We start from the raw sequence: 23,385 nt of genomic DNA on the forward strand, positions 1-23,385 counted from the left end.
ACCCCCAGCTTCTGTTCAGTCCCGTGGACAGATCTACCACCCCCAGGTTCTGTTCAGTCCCATGGACAGATCTACCACCCCAGGGTTCTGTTCAGTCCCGTGGACAGATCTACCACCCCAGCTTCTGTTCAGTCCCATGGACAGACCTACCATCCCCAGGTTCTGTTCAGTCCCGTGGAAAGATCTACCACCCCAGCTTCTCTTCAGTCCCATGGACAGATCTACCACCCCCAGGTTCTGTTCAGTCCCGTGGACAGATCTACCACCCCAGCTTCTGTTCAATCACATGAACAGATCTACCACCCCCAGGTTCTGTTCAATCACATGGACAGATCTACCACCCCAGCTTCTGTTCAATCACATGGACAGATCTACCACCCCAGCTTCTGTTCAGTCCCATGGAAAGATCTACCACCCCAGCTTCTGTTCAATCACATGGACAGATCTACCACCCCAGCTTCTGTTCAGTCCCATGGACAGATCTACCACCCCAGCTTCTGTTCAATCACATGGACAGATCTACCACCCCAGCTTCTGTTCAATCACATGGACAGATCTACCACCCCAGCTTCTGTTCAATCACATGGACAGATCTACCACCCCAGCTTCTGTTCAGTCCCATGGAAAGATCTACCACCTCCAGGTTCTGTTCAGTCCCATGGACAGATCTACCACCTCCAGGTTCTGTTCAGTCCCATGGACAGATCTACCACCTCCAGGTTCTGTTCAGTCCCGTGGACAGATCTACCACCTCCAGCTTCTGTTCAGTCCCGTGGAAAGATATACCACCTCCATCTTCTGTTCAGTCCCGTGGACAGACCTACCATCCCCAGGTTCTGTTCAGTCCCGTGGAAAGATCTACCACCTCCATCTTCTGTTCAGTCCCGTGGACAGATCTACCACCCCCAGCTTCTGTTCAGTCCCGTGGACAGATCTACCACCCCAGCTTCTGTTCAATCACATGGACAGATCTACCACCCCCAGGTTCTGTTCAGTCCCATGGACAGATCTACCACCCCAGCTTCTGTTCAATCACATGAACAGATCTACCACCTCCAGGTTCTGTTCAGTCCCATGGACAGATCTACCACCTCCATCTTCTGTTCAGTCCCGTGGACAGATCTACCACCCCCAGCTTCTGTTCAGTCCCGTGGACAGATCTACCACCCCAGCTTCTGTTCAATCACATGGACAGATCTACCACCCCCAGGTTCTGTTCAGTCCCATGGACAGATCTACCACCCCAGCTTCTGTTCAATCACATGAACAGATCTACCACCTCCAGGTTCTGTTCAGTCCCATGGACAGATCTACCACCTCCAGGTTCTGTTCAGTCCCGAGGACAGATCTACCACCTCCAGCTTCTGTTCAGTCCCGTGGAAAGATCTACCACCTCCAGCTTCTGTTCAGTCCCATGGACAGATCTACCACCTCCAGGTTCTGTTCAGTCCCGTGGACAGATCTACCACCTCCAGCTTCTGTTCAGTCCCGTGGAAAGATATACCACCTCCATCTTCTGTTCAGTCCCGTGGACAGACCTACCATCCCCAGGTTCTGTTCAGTCCCGTGGAAAGATCTACCACCTCCATCTTCTGTTCAGTCCCGTGGACAGATCTACCACCCCCAGCTTCTGTTCAGTCCCGTGGACAGATCTACCACCCCAGCTTCTGTTCAATCACATGGACAGATCTACCACCCCCAGGTTCTGTTCAGTCCCATGGACAGATCTACCACCCCAGCTTCTGTTCAATCACATGAACAGATCTACCACCCCCAGGTTCTGTTCAGTCCCGTGGACAGATCTACCACCCCAGCTTCTGTTCAATCACATGGACAGATCTACCACCCCAGCTTCTGTTCAATCACATGGACAGATCTACCACCCCAGCTTCTGTTCAGTCCCATGGACAGATCTACCACCTCCAGGTTCTGTTCAGTCCCGTGGACAGATCTACCACCTCCAGGTTCTGTTCAGTCCCGTGGACAGATCTACCACCTCCATCTTCTGTTCAGTCCCGTGGACAGATCTACCACCTCCAGCTTCTGTTCGGTCCCGTGGACAGATCTACCACCCCCAGCTTCTGTTCAGTCCCGTGGACAGATCTACCACTCCAGCTTCTGTTCAATCACATGGACAGATCTACCACCCCCAGGTTCTGTTCAGTCCCATGGACAGATCTACCCCCCCAGTTTCTGTTCAATCACATGGACAGATCTACCACCCCAGCTTCTGTTCAATCACATGGACAGATCTACCACCCCAGCTTCTGTTCAGTCCCATGGACAGATCTACCACCTCCAGGTTCTGTTCAGTCCCGTGGACAGATCTACCACCTCCAGGTTCTGTTCAGTCCCGTGGACAGATCTACCACCCCACCTTCTGTTCAATCACATGGACAGATCTACCACCCCCAGGTTCTGTTCAGTCCCATGGACAGATCTACCACCCCAGCTTCTGTTCAATCACATGGACAGATCTACCACCCCAGCTTCTGTTCAATCACATGGACAGATCTACCACCCCAGCTTCTGTTCAGTCCCATGGACAGATCTACCACCTCCAGGTTCTGTTCAGTCCCGTGGACAGATCTACCACCCCCAGGTTCTGTTCAGTCCCGTGGACAGATCTACCACCCCAGCTTCTGTTCAATCACATGAACAGATCTACCACCCCCAGGTTCTGTTCAATCACATGGACAGATCTACCACCCCAGCTTCTGTTCAATCACATGGACAGATCTACCACCCCAGCTTCTGTTCAATCACATGGACAGATCTACCACCCCAGCTTCTGTTCAATCACATGGACAGATCTACCACCCCAGCTTCTGTTCAGTCCCATGGACAGATCTACCACCTCCAGGTTCTGTTCAGTCCCATGGACAGATCTACCACCTCCAGGTTCTGTTCAGTCCCGAGGACAGATCTACCACCTCCAGCTTCTGTTCAGTCCCGTGGAAAGATCTACCACCTCCAGCTTCTGTTCAGTCCCATGGACAGATCTACCACCTCCAGGTTCTGTTCAGTCCCGTGGACAGATCTACCACCTCCAGCTTCTGTTCAGTCCCGTGGAAAGATATACCACCTCCATCTTCTGTTCAGTCCCGTGGACAGACCTACCATCCCCAGGTTCTGTTCAGTCCCGTGGAAAGATCTACCACCTCCATCTTCTGTTCAGTCCCGTGGACAGATCTACCACCCCCAGCTTCTGTTCAGTCCCGTGGACAGATCTACCACCCCAGCTTCTGTTCAATCACATGGACAGATCTACCACCCCCAGGTTCTGTTCAGTCCCATGGACAGATCTACCACCCCAGCTTCTGTTCAATCACATGAACAGATCTACCACCCCCAGGTTCTGTTCAGTCCCGTGGACAGATCTACCACCCCAGCTTCTGTTCAATCACATGGACAGATCTACCACCCCAGCTTCTGTTCAATCACATGGACAGATCTACCACCCCAGCTTCTGTTCAGTCCCATGGACAGATCTACCACCTCCAGGTTCTGTTCAGTCCCGTGGACAGATCTACCACCTCCAGCTTCTGTTCAGTCCCGTGGACAGATCTACCACCCCCAGCTTCTGTTCAGTCCCGTGGACAGATCTACCACCTCCAGCTTCTGTTCAGTCCCGTGGACAGATCTACCACCTCCAGCTTCTGTTCAGTCCCGTGGACAGATCTACCACCCCCAGCTTCTGTTCAGTCCCGTGGACAGATCTACCACCCCAGCTTCTGTTCAATCACATGGACAGATCTACCACCCCCAGGTTCTGTTCAGTCCCATGGACAGATCTACCACCCCAGCTTCTGTTCAATCACATGGACAGATCTACCACCCCAGCTTCTGTTCAATCACATGGACAGATCTACCACCCCAGCTTCTGTTTAGTCCCATGGACAGATCTACCACCTCCAGGTTCTGTTCAGTCCCGTGGACAGATCTACCACCCCCAGCTTCTGTTCAGTCCCGTGGACACATCTACCACCCCAGCTTCTGTTCAATCACATGAACAGATCTACCACCCCCAGGTTCTGTTCAATCACATGGACAGATCTACCACCCCAGCTTCTGTTCAGTCCCATGGACAGATCTACTACCTCCAGGTTCTGTTCAGTCCCATGGACAGATCTACCACCCCCAGCTTCTGTTCAGTCCCGTGGACAGATCTACCACCCCAGCTTCTGTTCAATCACATGGACAGATCTACCACCCCAGCTTCTGTTCAATCACATGGACAGATCTACCACCCCAGCTTCTGTTCAATCACATGGACAGATCTACCACCCCAGCTTCTGTTCAGTCCCATGGACAGATCTACTACCTCCATCTTCTGTTCAGTCCCGTGGACAGATCTACCACCCCAGCTTCTGTTCAGTCCCGTGGAAAGATCTACCACCTCCAGCTTCTGTTCAGTCCCATGGACAGATCGACCACCCCCAGCTTCTGTTCAGTCCCATGGACAAATCTACCTTATATCTTAGGGGTGTTATTTTTTAGCAATAGTCCAGTTTCAGGTATCAAAACCTATATTAATTATTTGTCACTATTAGAATAAGTCAACCCAAACTTAGTGGCTTGAAACTATAATTATTTATTTCATAGTTTCTGTATCTCGGGAGTCTGAGAGCAGCTTAGCTAGAAGTTTCTGGTTTAAGAGTCTTGAGATTGCAGTCTGTTCAGCTGTCGGTGCAGCCATGTGAAGGTCCGCCAAGGGCTGGAGGATCAGTGTGGGTTCCTCTCCATGTGGATCTCCCCATGGGACTGCTGAAGGCTCTCCCCAGAGCAAACAATCTGAAAAAGGAGGGAGGTGTGGTAAAGAATTTGCAGATCTATTTTTAAAATCGCCACAGTCCACTTATAGCATCCTGGGTCGCCCAGATGACCTTTTTGTTCTGTGCAGTTGTGAAGGGAAATGTATACGGGGCCTCATTTGGGTGGGAGAATGAGTTTGAGGGTCACACATTGCTTTTACTCTCATTCATTTGGCCAGCACCGAGTCAGTGGCCAGAGCTAACTGAAGAGGAAGCTGGGGAATGAACCCCAACTGTGTCCCTGGAATGCGGAGAGAACAGACTTGACTGAACAGGGGAATGGTGAAATCATCAACCGAAACAGAGGGAGGGCAGACAGAAAACGTACCTGGGGTGTCTGCTTTCATTCCGTATCAAGTTATTCCTGTATGGCTTTTGCTTCATTTTCCAGTTTTTCTATGATAAAACAATAAGCCAGAGTCAGGTATTATAGTTATTTTGGTGTTTAATAGTATTCCGGGGACTTTTCATCAACTCATTTTAAATTTTGGATGAATTCTTGCTTTGAAATTCTGCTTTTGAAGTGTGGGCATAACATCAGTTACTGTTCGTCCAAGTCCTCTGTGCCTCTCTGTCCTCCTGCATGGTTATAAACCTTCACCAAAGGCTTTATTTTTTCCCATGGGGCATTTTATTGAATACTTGCATCTTCAGTAATTCATCGGGGCCCAATGCTTTGTCTGTTTTAATACTTCTAATTACCTAATTATGTACTATAATGCAGTCACAAAGCCCTTTATCATTTCACTCTTTTCTTAACCCTTTCTTGCTTAGGAAATACTCTTTTTGTCTCTTTGTTGTCTGAGGAACTGTTCGTTCTAAGACAGCCCAGATAGTTGCCTGCTTCACTCCCAGCAGGTGCCTGCATTCCTGGTTACTGGGCTGTGAGGTGGGTGTTTAGTCATCCTCCATCGCTCAGTTCCCGGTTCATTCCCATACGCTGCAGTCACATGAGAAGTCATCCAAGAGAGAAAAAAGTTAGTCTGGTTGTCATAAACGACTTTCGTGATAGAATTATTAGCCATTCTGTCATTTATAGATCTTCAGTGTCCACAAGTATTCATGAGCAAATGTATTAGAACTCAGCGAACTTTTTCACAGTTAGGATGATGTGTACTGCAGGATAACTAAACATTGATGAAGGGGATTTTCTCTTTATATATGTAGTTTAGACAATTAAGGAAGAAGAGTGATAAAATTAGAGTTTTACTATTTTACAGCCTCTAGGGAGTTAACAGACTAGGCCCTGCTCATCAGTGGTTGCTGGGTCACAAAGGAGAGGTAAGCTAGCACTCTTTGCCCCTGATGGAAGTGCACAGCACTGCCCGCGCCGAGTCCTCACTGCTGCATCGGAAACCACCCCAAAGCTCAGAACGGCAACGGTTTATACTGTTGATGAATCCATAACCTGGGCAGGTGAGAGCAGGACCGTTTGTCCCTGTTCCACGTGGTGTTGGCTGGGCCAGCTTGAAGGCTAGGGGCTGGGATGATCTGAAGTCTTGTGCACTTGCATGCCTGCCTGTTGAAGCTGGCTCTCAGCAGAGACCGTCTCTGGAGCTGAGGCCACAGCACCTCTACATGGAGCTGCTTGACTTCCTAGTAGCATAGTGTCTGGGCCCCAACGTCATGTCCAGATGGAGAGCCAGACGGAAGCTATGTCACAGTGTCACCTAGCTGTGATCTCTGTGAGGAGCTGTCAGTGAGGCTAGCCCACGTTCACGGGGAGGAAAGTTAATGGGAGGCATGCCTAGAACTTGTGAACATAGGCTGAGACCATCATTCTGCCATAAAGAATTTGTTGAAAGTTAAATCTGAATCTCATGAAATCTCTAGACCTAACTACCAGTTTATAAGAAATAAAGGGGGAAGAGAAATGTGTTCAAAACAAAATCAATGAACAATAAGTAAAATCCTGAATGTGGGAAGTTTCTACCGGATACAGAACTTGGTTTTTAAAAAAACTGATTGATTTTAGAGAGAGAGGAAGGGATATGTATATATTGGTTGATTCTTATATGTTCCTAGACGGGGTATTGAACCTGCTACCTTGCTGTGTCAGGACAATGCTCTAACCAACTGAGCTACTCAGCCAGGGCCCAGAACCAAGATTCTTCTTAAAAAAGATAGGAGGGAAAAATTTATTAAGTAAAAGAGTCAACAAATGGCAATGTGTGCACATTTCTTGAATCTTGATTTGAACAAACTGAAAAATTTTAGTGATACTTGAACATTGATTGGATGCTTAATTATTATATTATTTTCTTTTAGTAGTATGGTTATAATGGTGCTATGTTTATGCCTTTAAAGAGTTCTTATCATTGAAGACACACACTGCAATCTTTATAGGTGTGGTGATATCTCAGATTTGCTTCAAAGTGCAGCATTGATGGATGAGTGCATATAAGACAAGAATTGATTAGTAGAGAAGATGGATGATGGGTATATTGGGGGTTAGTCTATTATTATCTCTTTATAAATGTTTGAATTTTCCATAGACATTTTTTAAAAACTTATCATGAAAACTATACATATTGCCTATGAATTTTGGGTTGTTTCAAGATGCAAAATAAAAAAACATACAAACTTTTCTTTCTAATGATATTAGTTCACAGTATGTAAGATTTGTCCAAATACAAGTAGTTCCTTCACATATCTGGAGAGTGAAACTGCTGTATTTTAAATATTGATGAACTCAGTTAAAGCTGAAATACCACTTTCTTTCCAACGGGTAAAAATCTACACTGCGTCATGAGTCTAAATTTCATCATAGAGTACTTTCTCTCTGCTTGTTATCTCTATCACAATGTACCCTTACCTATTACTATCTTTATTTTCACTTTCTTGCCAAATTCAGAACCTACTTTTCTTGGACTTTTTTTTTCTGATAACAACAAAATTTGTCTTCAGTCGCTCTTTAGTGAGTACCTTTTACTTTCCTGTCAGATATTTTGGCTTGAATGAATCATTGAGTAATACAGTTTTAACTCTAATTTTTTTCTGTCTATCTTTACTGAAGTTACTACCATTTCTGTTGTTTACATGAAAATGAAGAGTCACACTACTGATTTTTCAAAATCTAAACAATTGTTGAATCCAGCTTCGATTCGTTCTCTATTTTTTAAGATTGCTTCAAAAGCAGATTTGCCTTTCCTATGGTATTTGGGTTAGACTGATGTTCAAATTACTTTACCTGTCCTGAATCAATACCAGATGCCATGGAGTAAAAAAAAAAAAAAAAAAAAAAAAATGCTTAGAAATGTAATAGGTGGCAGGGAGGCTCTTTTGAAACTTAAAACATGTCATCAAAATCATTACTATTCCTAGAAAAGCCACTCACTGTATTTTTCTTCCTTTCATTTCTGATCCCTAAATATGGTTTGTATTCTGTTTGAAGCCTGATAATATAAAATCAAATATTTATAGTAGGAAATATGTTACTATTCAGATACATCCATCAACTTTATAACCTTGGTTCTTCCCCGTAACTAACTCTAAACATAGGGAATTTTACCAAAATGCTAATCTTCAATTCACTGTAACTGATGACTGAAGCAGTTGGAAAGCCGGCCGTCCTGCTAACTACCCAGACACGCTGGGGCAGGTAGTAATCTCTCTGTTTCAGTGTCCTCGCTTGTTACCTTCTGAGTTTAACTGTATTATCTTCAAAGATTCTTTGAGCTTAAAACTTGTCTGAATGTAAGTTCTTTTCTCAACTTTTGCAATAGCATAAACTTTTATTTCTTTTTCAGAACTTTCCTGTATCTTTCTCCCTTACTGATTAGATGCTGGGGATTTAGAGAACGAGTAGTGCTCTCCTCTAAGGCAGTGGTCCCCAACCTTTTTGGGCCACGGACCGGTTTAATGTCAGAAAATATATATTTTCACGGACCGGCCGTTAGGGTGGGACGGAAAAATGTATCACGTGACCGAGACAAGTGTCAAGAGTGAGTCTTAGACGGATGTAACAGAGGGAATCTGGTCATTTTTTAAAAATAAAACATCGTTCAGACTTAAATATAAATAAAACGGAAATAATGTAAGTTATTTATTCTTTCTCTGCGGACCGGTACCAAATGGCCCATGGACCGGTACTGGTCCACGGCCCGGGGGTTGGGGGCCACTGCTCTAAGGGACGACACCATGAAACCTCACACACTGACACTGTACATTGTAGAGCAGAGTTGTAGATGGCAGCTGTTGCATAGAGATGCTATGTCTGCCTAACACACGTTTTCACTTGATTGGGTATTTGCTAAAAGTGGGTAATTTAAATTACCTACCTGCAATTGAATTCTTGTAGATCTCTAGTTTTTCATCTTGCAACTGAATAGTATGCATTTAAATGAAACTATGAATTGGTATATAATATAATTTACATTTTTAGTAGTTAGGTATTAAACTCTTACTACATAGTTCATGGATATTTCTTACAAAGTGAATGTTGCAGTCTTTGGTACTTTTCCCCATGATTCACTTAGATTGCATGCAACAGCTACACAGCATTTGGTTGTGACTTTGAATAGATAAAGAAAGGACATACAAAATCATTAAGCCATATGATCTGAATTATGGGGTATGAAGTCTACTTAAAAATAGGACTAGATTTAACTCATCATTTGAGGAAGAAGGGAAAAACATTTTTATCTCTCAGAGGGATTTTTTAGTGTTAACTTAGTGGCTAAGTTTTTCCAAGAAATTTCTCAAGTATTTATTAATTACGTACTTTCAGCCCTGGCTAGTTGGCTCAGCGGTAGAGCGTCGGCCCAGCATGTGTAAATTCTGGATTCCATTCCCAGTCAGGGCACACGGGAGAAGCGCCCATCTGCTTCTCCCCCCCTACCCCCTTCTCTCGTACCCTCCCACAACATGGCTCAATAGGTTTGAGCAAGGTTGGTCCCGGATGCTGAATATGGCTCCATGGCCTGGCCTCAAGAGCTAGAATAGCTTGGTCTCCAAGCAGTGGAGCTGTAGCCCAACTAGGCAGTGCATCGCCTGGTAGAGGGCTTGCCAGGTGGATCCCAGTCAGGGTGCATGGGGGAGTCTGTCTCTGCCTCTCTGCCTCTTCCTTAATAAAAAATAAATAAAATTATTTTCATCCTGATTATTTTGGGATATTTGACTTTTTAAGGGCTATAACCTTAGAAATGACTTATTTTGATTTACTTTAAATGATTTATTCTGTCCCAAATAAATAATTTTAAAAACTTTTGTGGTCTTTTTTTTTTAAACCTGGTACATTCGGCATCTTTCTGGAACTTCCTTGGCTTTTATGATACATTATTCTCTGAATCTACTTTCAGGCTAGTTCATCTCTTCTTTAGGAGCTGCAGTCACTTGTCTCCAGTTGAACTCCCGTGCCTGAGTAGGGACTGTCCAGAGGGTCACCACATTCAGATCTGTGCAGAGATGTGAAGTGATCTTACTCAGATCTATGGGTTGTTTATTATTGGCCCCCAAAAGGGAGGCATCCTTGCTGAGAGAAAGATCAACTCTGTTTCTTGGGACAATTACATACTAATGAGAATTTCAAGTAAGAGTCAAATGAACAGGTAAAGATAAAATAGGTTTTAACAGGCCCTGGCCGGTTGGCTCAGTGGTAGAGAGTCGGCCTGGCGTGCGGGGGACCCGGGTTTGATTCCCGGCCAGGGCACATAGGAGAAGCGCCCATTTGCTTCTCCACCCCCCCCCCCCCCTTCCTCTCTGTTTTTCTCTTCCCCTCCCGCAGCCAAGGCTCCATTGGAGCAAAGATGGCCCGGGCACTGGGGATGGCTCCTTGGCCTCTGCCCCAAGCGCTAGAGTGGCTCTGGTCGCCGTAGAGCGACGCCCCGGAGGGGCAGAGCATCACCCCCTGGTGGGCAGAGCGTCGCCTCTGGTGGGTGTGCCGGGTGGATCCCGGTTGGGCGCACACGAGAGTCTGTCTGACTGTCTCTCCCCGTTTCCAGCTTCAGAAAAATCCAAAAAAAAAAAAAAAATAGGTTTTAACTTACTTTATAAGAATTAGGACTTTATAAGAATAAAGAACTTAATTTATAAGAATTTATGAAGAGATGCTTCATAAACCACTAGCATAGTTCACCCAGGAACCTAGCCTAGACTAGAGAGAGAGTTATAACTCCAGAAGAGGGTCAGAATGAAACATAAAACAGCTGAGGTCTCCAGAAATGGGAGGCAGCAAACTGTCATAATCTGAAGTAAAACAGCCATTGGTGCTCATTGGAAGACTCATGAAGGTATATTCTGTGTTTTGGTGGTGCCCCGTGCCTCTGTGCTATAGGGACTCTTCAGTCTCTCTCAGACTCCCTGAGCCACCTGGTCTCCTAGCATCTGCCGCTTGCACCAGTCTTGGTGCTTTCACATGATCTCATCTTGATCATGAGGTCAGTGTTTCTATCCCTACTTAGCAGACGAGGCACACATTTATTCACAGTTACACAGCAAGCAATTGTGCAACATGAATTTGAACACAGACTTCTTGTCAGGTTTGTGGTTTTTTCCATTTCATTTCATTATAATGTCTTTTTCTCTTTCTTTTAATCTCTCCTCTTTCAGGCTTATTTCCACTTAGAATTACTTAAGTATATACTATTTTCTTTGTAATTTCCCTATTCATACAATGTAGAGTCAGTCTGTTGCATTTCCTCAATTGTAAATTTGGCATTCAAAGCTCTTTCTGGCCCTGCTCCACCTCCTCGCTGTCCTGATTTCCTGTTCCCGACCTGCAATGCATGTACTTTTCTTTCTGGTGACTAACTAGCAGACTGTGTTGTACTTCTGGAATACTCAGTGCCTTTATTCCTTTATACCTTGAATCTTTTCTTTTGACTTGGTTACCTTTTCCACTGATGTTGCATGTTCCTCCTCTCCTAAAAACCTTTGTTCAAACCTTTTGTGATTGAACCCATATGACTGTTTACTTTTAAATGATATACCCTCTTCCTTTATAATATATTCATTGTGTATAGCATCGATATGTATTTGCTGTTTGGCCTGTTATGATCGTATGTTCTTGTATTATAAACAACTATTTAAGCTTGCTTCAAGTTCATAGTCTGACCTTTTCTGTTTCATATTAACCTCAAAGCACCTGGTAGGATTTTTGATCCAGAGGGCATTTAAGCAATGCTGACTAACTTGTGCCATTTGAAGTCTATATTTTAATTAGATAAAACTAACAATGAAGATATATATAGTAATTTAAGTCCTGATATTTGCATTCAAAAGATAATAATTTTTTCAAAAAGTTGGTAATAACAAGGTCACATTCTAGTCCTAAAACTAAATGGGCTAAAACAAAGCAATCCCCTGCCCTAAATACATAGCTTGTCATTTCTTTTTCTTAAAGATTATTGTATTCACTATGTGATAACTTTAAGCATATGGAAAATATTTGAAATATTTAGATGTTGAAGGGTATTACTTCCCTCTGTGGTATAATAATTCCCCTTTTCTCACCTATTTTTTTTTAATATATACGCCTCAGCAAGGGCGTAAGGTGTTTGGCAAGTACTAACTGTACTAAAGCCTAAAGCAGCCCATGCCCCTCAGAGATGAGAGTTGGAGGGCAATTCCTGGAATTGTGCTAGTCAGTTTCAATTCTGTGTTTTCTTTTTCCAGGTTTCCTGAAATGCAGTTTTTCCAACAAGAAAATGTGAGAAAAATCCTTACAGATGTTCTTTTCTGTTATGCTAGAGAAAATGAGCAGTTGCTTTATAAACAGGTAATGAAAATATCGTACAGGTGGCATCCATTGACTCAAAATTTTCTATACAGCTTGACAAATGATAGAGCAATAATGCAGCCTTTATTGTAGCCAGAGTTGTATCATAATAGGAAAGCAATCAGAGAGCTGCTCGGCGGCTGCATGTGAGAAAAGGAAGCTCATTGAGGCACATATGCTTCTTCCTCATTATCAGACATTTCACCAAATTGTCTTCTATAAGGCATTCAATCTTTTCTTTCAACTTTTGGAAGTTTGTTTATAAACAACATCTTTGAAACCAATCTAGTAATAAAACTTTTCAGAGTGATATGTATAAATATTGTTTCTGAGTATAACATTTATAAGTATGTGACATGCTATGTAAAAAATAAAGTATCCTTTGACTCTTTAAAACTTAACAGTAATATAACTTCAGAAAGTTCCTTTAAATGTTTTGAAATATATGTGATATTCTTTGTGATTCCTGGTATTTGATTTGTTCCATTACTAAAGCAAAGAAGATTGTTAGATTATTTTTATTGAAATGTAAATTATACTCAATATATAAAGAAGTATCTAGTTGTCGTGTGTGTGTGTGTGTGTGTGTGTGTGTGAAGCAGGGAGGCAGACAGACAGACTCCCGCATGCACCTGACCAGGATCCGCTTGGTATGCCCATCAGGGGGCGATGCTCTGCCCATCTGGGCCATTGCTTTGTTGCCCCGGAGCCATTCTAGTGCCTGAGGTGGAGGCCATGGAGCCATCCTCAGCACTCAGGCCAACTTTGCTTCAGTGCAGCATTGGCTGCAAGAGAGGAAGAGAGATAGAGAGAAAGGAGAGGGGGAGCGAGGGGTGGAGAAGCAGATGGGTTCCTCTCCTGTGTGTTCTGGCTGGGAACTAAACCTGGGACTTCCACACACCAGGCCAATGCTCTACCACTGAGCCAGCTGGCCAGGGCAGAAGTATCTAGTTTTCTTCTTCTTTTTTCTTCTTCTTTTTTTTTTCTTTTACAGAGACAGAGAGAGAGAGGGATAGATAGGGACAGACAGACTGGAAGGGAGAGAGATGAGAAGCATCAATTTTTCGTTGTGGCACTTTAGTTGTTCGTTGATTGCTTTTTCATATGTGCCTTGACTGTGGGCCTTCAGCAGACCAAGTAACCCCTTGCACAAGCTGGAGACCTTGGGTCCAAGCTGGTGAGCTTTGCTCAAACCAGATGAACCTGCGCTCAATCCGGTGACCTCGGGGTCTCAAACCTGGGTTCTTCGCATCCCAGTCCAACGCTCTATATACTGCACCACCGCCTGGTCAGGCAACTCTAGTTTTCTTCTTGAACTTTTTGTGCTCCAATAAAAATACATGAAGTTGAATATTTTTATATATTTCTCAAAATGCATATTAAGGAGGAATTCAAACTAAATTAATACATTTTATAACAATCAAAAGTTATGCCATATGTCTAATTGACAACCACCTAATTCCAGTGTAATATAACAGAAAATACCCATAATGGTGAGAGCAACATATTTACTTTGAAATAAACTTGATCAGTTTAAAGATAATGAACCAAGTCATATTCCAATTGTCCTAAATGATACATTCATTATTATATACATAGGATACCCAAGAGAACTAATTTTATCTTAGTTTTTTGGGTTTGGTTTTTTTGTTTTATTTTTATATTTTTCTGAAGTGAGAAACAGGGAGGAAGAGAAACAGACTCTCGCTTGACCAGGATCCACCCAGCATGGCCACTAGGGAATGATGCTCTACTCATCTGGGGCGTCGCTCCGTTGCAACTGGAGCCATTCTAGCACCTGGGGCAGAGGCCATGGAGCCATCCTCAGCACCTGGGACAACTTTGCTTCACTGGAGCGTTGGCTGCAAGAGAGGAAGAGAGATAGAGAGAAAGGAGACGGGGAGAGGTGGAGAAGCAGATGGGTGCCTCTCCTGTGTGCCCCAGCCAGGAATCAAACCCGAGACTTCCACATGCTGGGCTGATGCTCTACCACTAAGCCAAGCAGCCAGGGCCTCTATCTTATTTTTGATACTAGTTATATGTCTTTGTATTAATTACTTGGTAATTCCATGAATTATAATTAATTATATAAATTACTGTTTAGAATGAGAAATGGAAAAAATATATCCCATTAATAATGCCAACCAAAACTATAAAATACCTAGAAATAAGTTTAGCAACATAGGCACAAAAGCTATATGAAGAAAACTGTAAATGTTATTGAAGTATATAAAGCCAGACTTGAATGAACGGAAAGTGGTAACATGTTTTTAGATGAGAAGACAAAAATATTACTTCTTACCGGATTAATGTATAAGTGTATTACATTATAGTGATAGTTGAAGTGAGAAATGTGATTTTTTTTTAATTATTGTGTGGGAGTCAGGGAGGCAGAGAAACAGACTCCCTCTAGTGCCTTGACTGGGATCCATCCAGCAAGCCCTCTATAGAGCAGTGCTCAGCCCATCTGGAGCTTACTCCGTTGCTCAGCAACCAAGCTGTTTTAGTGCCTGAGGTGAGGGTATGGAGCCATCCTTAGCACCTGGGGGCCAACTTGCTTGAGCCATTCTAGCCATGGCTTTGGGAGGGTAGAAAGAGAAAGAAAGAGAGAGAGAAGGAGGTGAGGGAGGGGTAGAAAAGCAGATGGTTGCTTCTCCTGTGTGCCCTTAACAGGAATCAAACCTGGGATTTCCACATGCTGGGCCAATGCTCTACCACTGAGCCAACTGACCAGAGCCAGAAATGTAATTTTTAAAAACTGAATGCATTTATTTTAAATGTAATGCCATAAAGCTTTATAGTAATTCTAATGAAGATGATATACCTTAGTTGATTAAGAGCACTGGGTCTGGTGCAGATCCCTTTATTTGGATCTCAGATCCACCATTTACTAGCTACATAGGCAATTTATTTACTTTTTTTTTTAAGTGAGAGGAGGGGAGATAGACAAAATTCCTCCCACATGTGCCTCAACCGGGATCCTCATGGCAACCCGTCTGGGGCCAATGCTTGAATCAACCGAGCTATCCTTAGTGCCTGAGTCTGATGCTTGAACCAGCTGAGCCACTGGCTGTGAGAGGAGACAAGAGAAAAGGGGAAGGGGAAGAAGAGAGAAGCAGATAATCACTTCTCATGTATACCCTGACCAGGGAGCAAACCCAAGAGTCTGCACATTGGGCCAATGCTATATTATCCACTGAGCCAACCTGCCAGTGCCTTACTTAACTTTTCTAATCCTTAGTTTCCTTATTTGTAAGAATAGAGGAATAATAGTTTGTAGAGTTAAAAACATATAGTTCTCACTAAGGGTTCATGTTAGTAGTTGTGGTTATTATTATAATATAATCATTATTAACTATGTTGGGAGTTGCTACAGAATTTAGGAGGAAAAAAGAATGGCAAAGGGAGATACGAAAACTTCTATAAATGTGTTGTGATCAAACCAATGTGATAGTAGTATGAGAAAGACAAGTAGATCAGTGAAAAATAAGAACAGGTTCATTTATGTATGAGGTTTTAGTGTGATAAGATAGGACATTTTTATTGACTTGCACTATTTGGCATTCCATTTAGAAAAGAAGATTAAATGATACCTTTATTGGGGAATAAACTCCTGATAGAGTATAGAGTAAAGATATAAATTTAAAAACAGAATTACATAAATATACAAGGAAACATTTAGGAGAATTTTTTATAATCTCAGGATAGGAAAGACCTTTCTAAGCAAGATATCTGGAAGTCATATGCAAAGTCCCTACACAAGAAACAAAGAAACCAAAAAAAAAGGAGACTGGGAGAAATTAAATCTCTATCAGTATTAGGGTTTTTGCAAAGCAAATAACAGAAAATCCCTTTCAAAATGACTTAAACTCTGTCTGGGGCACAATTGTTCTGCAGCGTTAGGTAGTTCTGTAGCTCAGACTCTTCAGTGATTCAGGTTTCTGTTTCCCTGTTCTCCTCTTCTCAGTGTATTGGCTATTATCAATAGTTTCTCCTCATGGTCTCCTCTCCTCTCTCAAATACTTGAAAATACTTCACAGTAAAAGATTTGATAGCAAACAAAGTCAAAACTTAATTATCTCAGGTTATACATTTGTTTCCCCTTTTTCTTTAGAGAAAAAAAAGAAGTTTTAAAATAATAGAAACAGGTTACACTGACAAAGAACAAAAACGTAACTACACACACCATCATTTGTGATGTATGTGGCCCACTGCATTTTTAAGGAAGACTAAAGAGGAATGTGGAAGATCAGATTCTTGATAATTTAGACAATGTCTATCAATGATTGAATAAGAAAGTATTAACTTACTCATGGGTATCAGTTAATAAGATTTAATTACTCCCTGTACATGTTTAAAATCCTATAGATTCTTGACACAGAAATAATACCTTGCTTTAGGAGAACTGAATATTTAGCCAGATCAAATTTAAGAAAAAACCTTGAGTTTCATCCCAAGCTGTTAAAGCTATTATTTTGAACTAGGTGACACCCCGTTTAACATCGACCATATTGTTAATAGTTATGGGATTTTATTGAATTAATGAGACTGTTATCATGTAGTAGAATGTCTTGCTGAGTTAATTGAAACTGCAGAGATTATATAAATGGTATTAATGAACTTTGACTGCCTGATGCCTCAGTTTTAATAAAGACTGCTTGGTGGGCTAAATGAACACAGGCAGATAAAAGAACAGGTTCAATTTTGTGAGCCTACAGGCTGTTGATGAAAACTTCGTTACCTTTATTTTCAAATGGCATGAGTTTGGAGTGCAGTGACTACTAACGATCCAGCAGGGATAAAGGCTTTCAGCAAGCAGAAATGCTGACAGTGTAGATGGAAACAAAATACACATTTTGGGAACCTAGACATATACTGAAAATAGATTATTTTTTATTATGCTTTGTCAAATTTGTAGCATATTGAATTTATGATCATTCTGTCTAGATAGTTCTTTTTTGTATTAAAGATGTCTGTATATTTGCCACTTGTAATTTTTTGCAAGTTTTACTAGTCTAGAGTTGAGGGAACAACCAACAATCTCTTCCAAGTCTAAGAAAATATCCCCAGTTTAGTTGAAATACAACACTCAGTTTGTAAAAGGTTACCTTAAATGGTATTTAAGGAACTCTTAATTTCAGTTATATAAAGAGTATCCCATTTATTGATATGGAATATTGCATTATGATTTACTGCTATTTTCCACTTTTTATATTGTAGTTCAGCTTTTACCAATGTGTTGCTGTGTTAAGTGGTAAATATTTCATTTATGCAGTCACTGTGCACTGAGCACCTTTTATGAGCTGAGCCTGTGATGGGAGCTGGGTTTGTGTGTGTGTCTGTGCGCGCATACATATTACTTATCACAGTTTATAATTATACAGACATTTCGTGTCATTTTATTATTGTGTGCCTTGTTCTCTAGACCGCAGACTTCAAACTGTTTAGGAGCTAGCCCACTTCATTCACTTTTGTGTTCTAAGCTCATCTTAGGTAGTTAATAATTTTTAAATAAATGAAGATGAACAATGCTTGAACAAATAGAGAATATAGAGACAGTAGTGTCACAGAAACTAGAGAGAAGAGAACATTTAAAGAAGGTGAGAAGATGCATTTAAACAAGAAATCTTTCTTATTTAATTAGCCATAATTAGTTAGAGAATACACTTAGGAGAAAAGACTCATTTAGAATCACCACCACCACCACCAGCGATAAAAAGCTAGTAACCCAATACAAACTTTGCAGTTCTACAAATTTTTGGATTGGAAAATCTGGTATTCTAAAAATATCTATTTTCTTCAAGTTAATTTTAATGCAATGCCAATAAAAATTGCAGTATTTTGTTTAGCACTTTATGTACTGAAGTTCCCGTGGGTGAAAACTTAAGTTAGAATAGGCAAGATAATTTTGAGAAAAAGGATAGATAATATAGAGGAATATTCCTCACCTGTGGTGGCGCAGTGGATAAAGCATCAACCTGAAACACTGAGGTTGCTGGTTCAAAACCCTGAGCTTGCCTGGTCAAGGCACATCTGGAAATTGATGCTCCCTGTTCCTTCTCTTTCTCTGTGTGTCTCTCTCTCGCTTTCTCTTCTCTCTAAAATGAATAAAGTCTTTTTTAAAAAAATGAAAAAAAGAGAATATAGAGGAATAAAATTCTTATATCTCATCATTAAAATAGCAAGGCTGCCCTGGCCGGTTGGCTCAGCGGTAGAGCGTCGGCCTAGCGTGCGGAGGACCCAGGTTCGATTCCCGGCCAGGGCACATAGGAGAAGCGCCCATTTGCTTCTCCACCCCTCCGCCGCGCCTTCCTCTCTGTCTCTCTCTTCCCCTCCCGCAGCCAAGGCTCCATTGGAGCAAAGATGGCCCGGGCGCTGGGGATGGCTCTGTGGCCTCTGCCCCAGGCGCTAGAGTGGCTCTGGTCGCAACATGGCGACACCCAGGAGGGTCGCAACATGGCGACGCCCAGGATGGGCAGAGCATCGCCCCCTGGTGAGCAGAGCGTCGCCCCCTGGTGGGCGTGCCGGGTGGATCCCGGTCGGGCGCATGCGGGAGTCTGTCTGACTGTCTCTCCCTGTTTCCAGCTTCAGAAAAATGCAAAAAAAAAAAAAAAAAAAAAAAAAAAAAAAAAAAAAAAATAGCAAGGCTGTTTTTTTTTTTATTTAAATATTTATTTATTTGATTTTTTTCAAGCACATTTTTTTATTGGCTCCCAGGACCCTAATAAATAGCCTGAGAAGAAAAATGGAAAAGACTCACCATCTCCTCTGAGATAGCCTTTATTGTGTGTGTGTGTGTGTGTGTGTGTGTGCGTGTGTGTGTGTGTACATAAGTTCTTACTAAGAATATTCAAACCAATGGAATGGAAAGCCAAGGAAAACTGAGAGCTAAGTATTCAGTGTATGGTAATGATTCCAGAACTCTTGGGAGAAGTTGAGTTATTCAGCAAATGGTGATCATTCAATAAATTAGTTAAACTCTATTGGAAAGAAAAAAAATCATATTTATTATTTTGGGCAAAAATAAATATTAGATAGATAAATAAGTAACTGTAAGAAAAAAGAAATTTATATATTTACCTAACAACCATTTGTGAAAAACAAGATTATGTAGGTTGCAAGTATGCAGTTCTGTGATCCATCATCTGTATATCACATTCTATATGCATCATCTGTGTCTGCACTCAAAGTCAAGTCTTCTTCCCTCACCATATATTTATCACCTTTTACCTTTACCACCCCAACCCTCCTTCCCTCAGGAAATAAGCCGGACAGAAAAAGTCAAGAATCGTATGACTTGCACTCATTCTGAGGGATATAAAACTGAAAGCAACAAATGAACAAATAGGAAAAACAAAAACTAACAGACACACACAAGATTAAAAAAAAACTACAAATATAAGTGTGAGTTTGTGAGATGGTGATTTTTATGCTTGAAAGTGAGGTGATTCTTTGAAGGGTAGCTTACTGTATATATCAGAGACTGTAACAATGTCTTCAATTGTTTATACAGAAATTCTGCTTCTAGGCCCTGGCTGGTTGGCTCAGCGGTAGAGCGTCGGCCTGGCATGCGGGGGACCCGGGTTCGATTCCCGGCCAGGACACATAGGAGAAGCGCCCATTTGCTTCTCCACCCCCACCCCCTCCTTCCTCTCTGACTCTCTCTTCCCCTCCCGCAGCAAAGGCTCCATTGGAGCAAAGATGGCCCGGGCGCTGGGGATGGCTCCTTGGCCTCTGCCCCAGGCACTAGAGTGGGTCTGGTCATGGCAGAGCGACGCCCCAGAGGGGCAGAGCATCGCCCCCTGGTGGGCAGAGCATCGCCCTCTGGTGGGCAGAGCTTCGCCCCTGGTGGGCGTGCCTAGTGGATCCCGGTCGGGCGCATGCGGGAGTCTGTCTGACTGTCTCTCCCCGTTTCCAGCTTCAGAAAAAAAAAACAAAAAACAGAAATTCTGCTTCTAGGTACTTTGTCCTAAAGAAACCATTTATAAATAGGCATAAAATAAAATAAAATTGCCACAGGATATCTACCAGGTTTTAATTTCTCCTTTCTTTCTTTTGGTTTTTGGTCCTTCTTTCTTTCCTCCTTTCTCCCCTCCCTCCTTCTTTTCCCTTCCCTCTTTTCTCTCACTTTCCTGTCTTCCTCCCTTCTTCTTCTTCTTTCTTTTTTATTTTTTTCTTATATGTAGTTTTCTACAAGTAGCTATTACTTTGATAATTAAAATTATGGTATTTAGGTTTTGGAATAACTTGAAATATTTTCCAGAAGAATAAAGCCCTCATGATGATTTTAAAGCATAATTAGCACATTTCCATTCTTTCTGGGTCTCTACCACGTTCTTCTAAAAAGGATAGTCTTCTCAAGATTTGTTTAGTAAGGACATTGTTACCTAAAAGGATTGATGTATGCTAATTTGTCCTAAATCACAAATAAGTTGTCAATGGAGCATAAATTATTATGTAAAAGTGTTAAGTTCTTCTAATTCAAGTCTAGGGATAATTTACAATTATCTATGGTAGAGTTTACTTTCATATTACTTAGTGATAAGAACTAGGTTCCTAAGAAAAACACAGTTGTACTAGACTGTGCAGAAAGAAGGCTGGGTTACTATCCTTCTCTCACAGATAGTCACCTGTAATTTCACCAGCAAAAACTTTTTTCTCTCTGCTTGCATATTTTATTTTTTAATTTCCTATAAAGGCAGTGTTTTGTCTTATATTTTAATAAAAAAAATTATTCATAGTTATTGAGCAAAAGGAAAATGGTGGTAGTGTACTCACTTTTGGAGCAGAAGAAAGTGTGCAATCTATCTTTAACTTATCTAATCTATGTTTGGTTGCTTAAAAGGAAAAAAAATCTCAAATAACGAGGCAGGACAATAATGTATAATACCTTATTCCCCCACAATTATGAATAAAAAATGGATTTTTATAATACCCTTTTAAAGACAACTTTAGTAGCTAATACATCTTTTTGTGTCTATTCATATAATTTATATGATTCATATGAATTTATGTCATTTATAGGTGAACACCAATATAAGAAAAAAGGATATTGATGAAATCACTAAATAAATTAAAAAGTAACCTTTATAGTTGAAATTAGACAGAAAAAAATTTATGCAGTCTTTAGATTTAACAAGTTGAAAATCATAATTTAAATACTTTGTTTTCCATTATACCTGCTAAAGGTTGTTTCTTTTATTGCCAACATTTCCAGCTAGCTGACTTCAGCTCTTCCTGAATCGACAGACATCCTAATTTTGAGCCATTATATAATGAAAACATTGGATGTAATTTCCTTAGGTCTACAGTTCTTAGTTGCCCTTCTTGCTGCAGATATTTACACTGTAGCTCATGATTATAATTTGCATAAATGAAATTCATATTTATGAGTACAGATCTTGAAGCAACTGACAGGTGCAAGGTTGTCTACCATGCCAATTTATTGTTTGTTGTGTCATTTAAAAGAGAACTGCTCTCCATGTTTTAAAGCAGAATACGTGCTGTGGTTGAATTGGAACCAAAATCTCAAAGTAAATAAAATCTCATCTCATAGCTTTTCATTTTTATGCTTTTCTATATAATTATGGAAGTGTTGGCGGCAGGGACCATTGAAGAAGCGTTTAACTGGGCTTATTCTGTTCACTAGTGGACTCGACATATCCACCCCTTTTATTTCTCAGGGCATGCACGAGCTGTTAGCGCCTATAGTCTTTATCCTCCACTGTGACCACCAAGCTTTTCTTCATGCCAGTGAGTCTGCAGAACCAAGGCAAGTTTTTCTATAAGCTCCTTCTTTTTTTCTTAAGCCCTGCTGTAATCTTTTTTTGTCTTAAAAGTTTTTAAATTGAAGATACTTTTGTAAATTGTCAACATTTGGTTGTTTTTCATGTGTCTGATTATTAATCCTCCTTCATTGTCGTAATCCTAGTTCAACTATGGGCAAGTCTGGAAACATAAAAATCTTTGAAAATTTTAAATCTATACTAAAGAAGGACAAAATTAATGGATCAAGAAGAAATTTTTGTTGTAATGGCAACGTGCTAAAGATTGATAGTGTCCATATATACTGTCTTCTAATGACTCATTCTTTTACTAAAAGCTGTGTGGGAACCTTATCTGTGAGATGCATTCTCCAGGTGTGACTTGGTTCAGTACATAAGAGAACAGGACCACAAAGAACTCCAGTCTATCACTAAACAAAATGACTTCTTATGTTCTTGACATACATTAATTTATTCTCTCCGGCAAATAATTTTGGTAATTGAATTTAACTTAAGCTAACTGTTAGAATTTATTTTCTAACCTAAAATACTCTAACTGATGAGACAGCGAGGCAGTCAGGAAGCATCTTGGGAATAGAGAGCTGTAGGATTACAGAGCTTTGTGGGGAGTATTCCACAGGCTAGCCCATCTGTATGCAGAAAAGAGAAAATAAACACATAATATCTTTATTAATCAGTTGTAGCCATCCATTTTGCTGAACATATATTAGGGTCTTTGGTAAATTAACTTTTGTTTGTGATATTATACATTAGTATCTTCTAGTTCCTTTTGAGTTTTTTAAATCATACTGAGTTTCCCAGATCTGACTATAGTAACCATATCTTAATTGCTTTTGTTTAGTTATTCTAAGGAATGATATGGATGGAGTTAGTATTGGGATCCTGTTTTCATGTCAGTTTTACTTTTTTGAAAACATGTATGTGGAATAGACATTACAAGAAAGTTTAGATGATTGAAAGTAGCTTTTAAATGAGTTGAACATGCTGCTTTAGCTGTTCCAATCCACTAAAATGTAAAAGAAACACTAAAATAGATTTGAAAGAGGTGCTGTTACTGATTAATTGATGT

General features: G+C 41.3%; 1 protein-coding gene across 3 annotated transcripts in view; it reads left to right on the forward strand.

Moving 5' to 3' along the window:
- TBC1D5 (TBC1 domain family member 5) overlaps window positions 1-23,385 on the forward strand; it is a 545,405-nt gene that overhangs the window by 312,362 nt on the left and 209,658 nt on the right. For all 3 annotated transcript variants that reach the window (XM_066245714.1, XM_066245713.1, XM_066245715.1), the window contains 2 exons: window positions 12,429-12,531; window positions 22,215-22,307. In XM_066245714.1, coding sequence (XP_066101811.1) covers window positions 12,429-12,531; window positions 22,215-22,307 — 196 coding nt within the window. The remainder of the gene's footprint in view (window positions 1-12,428; window positions 12,532-22,214; window positions 22,308-23,385) is intronic.

Source organism: Saccopteryx bilineata, chromosome 10 (genome assembly GCF_036850765.1).
Source record: "Saccopteryx bilineata isolate mSacBil1 chromosome 10, mSacBil1_pri_phased_curated, whole genome shotgun sequence".
NCBI classification, from domain to species: Eukaryota; Metazoa; Chordata; class Mammalia; order Chiroptera; family Emballonuridae; genus Saccopteryx; species Saccopteryx bilineata.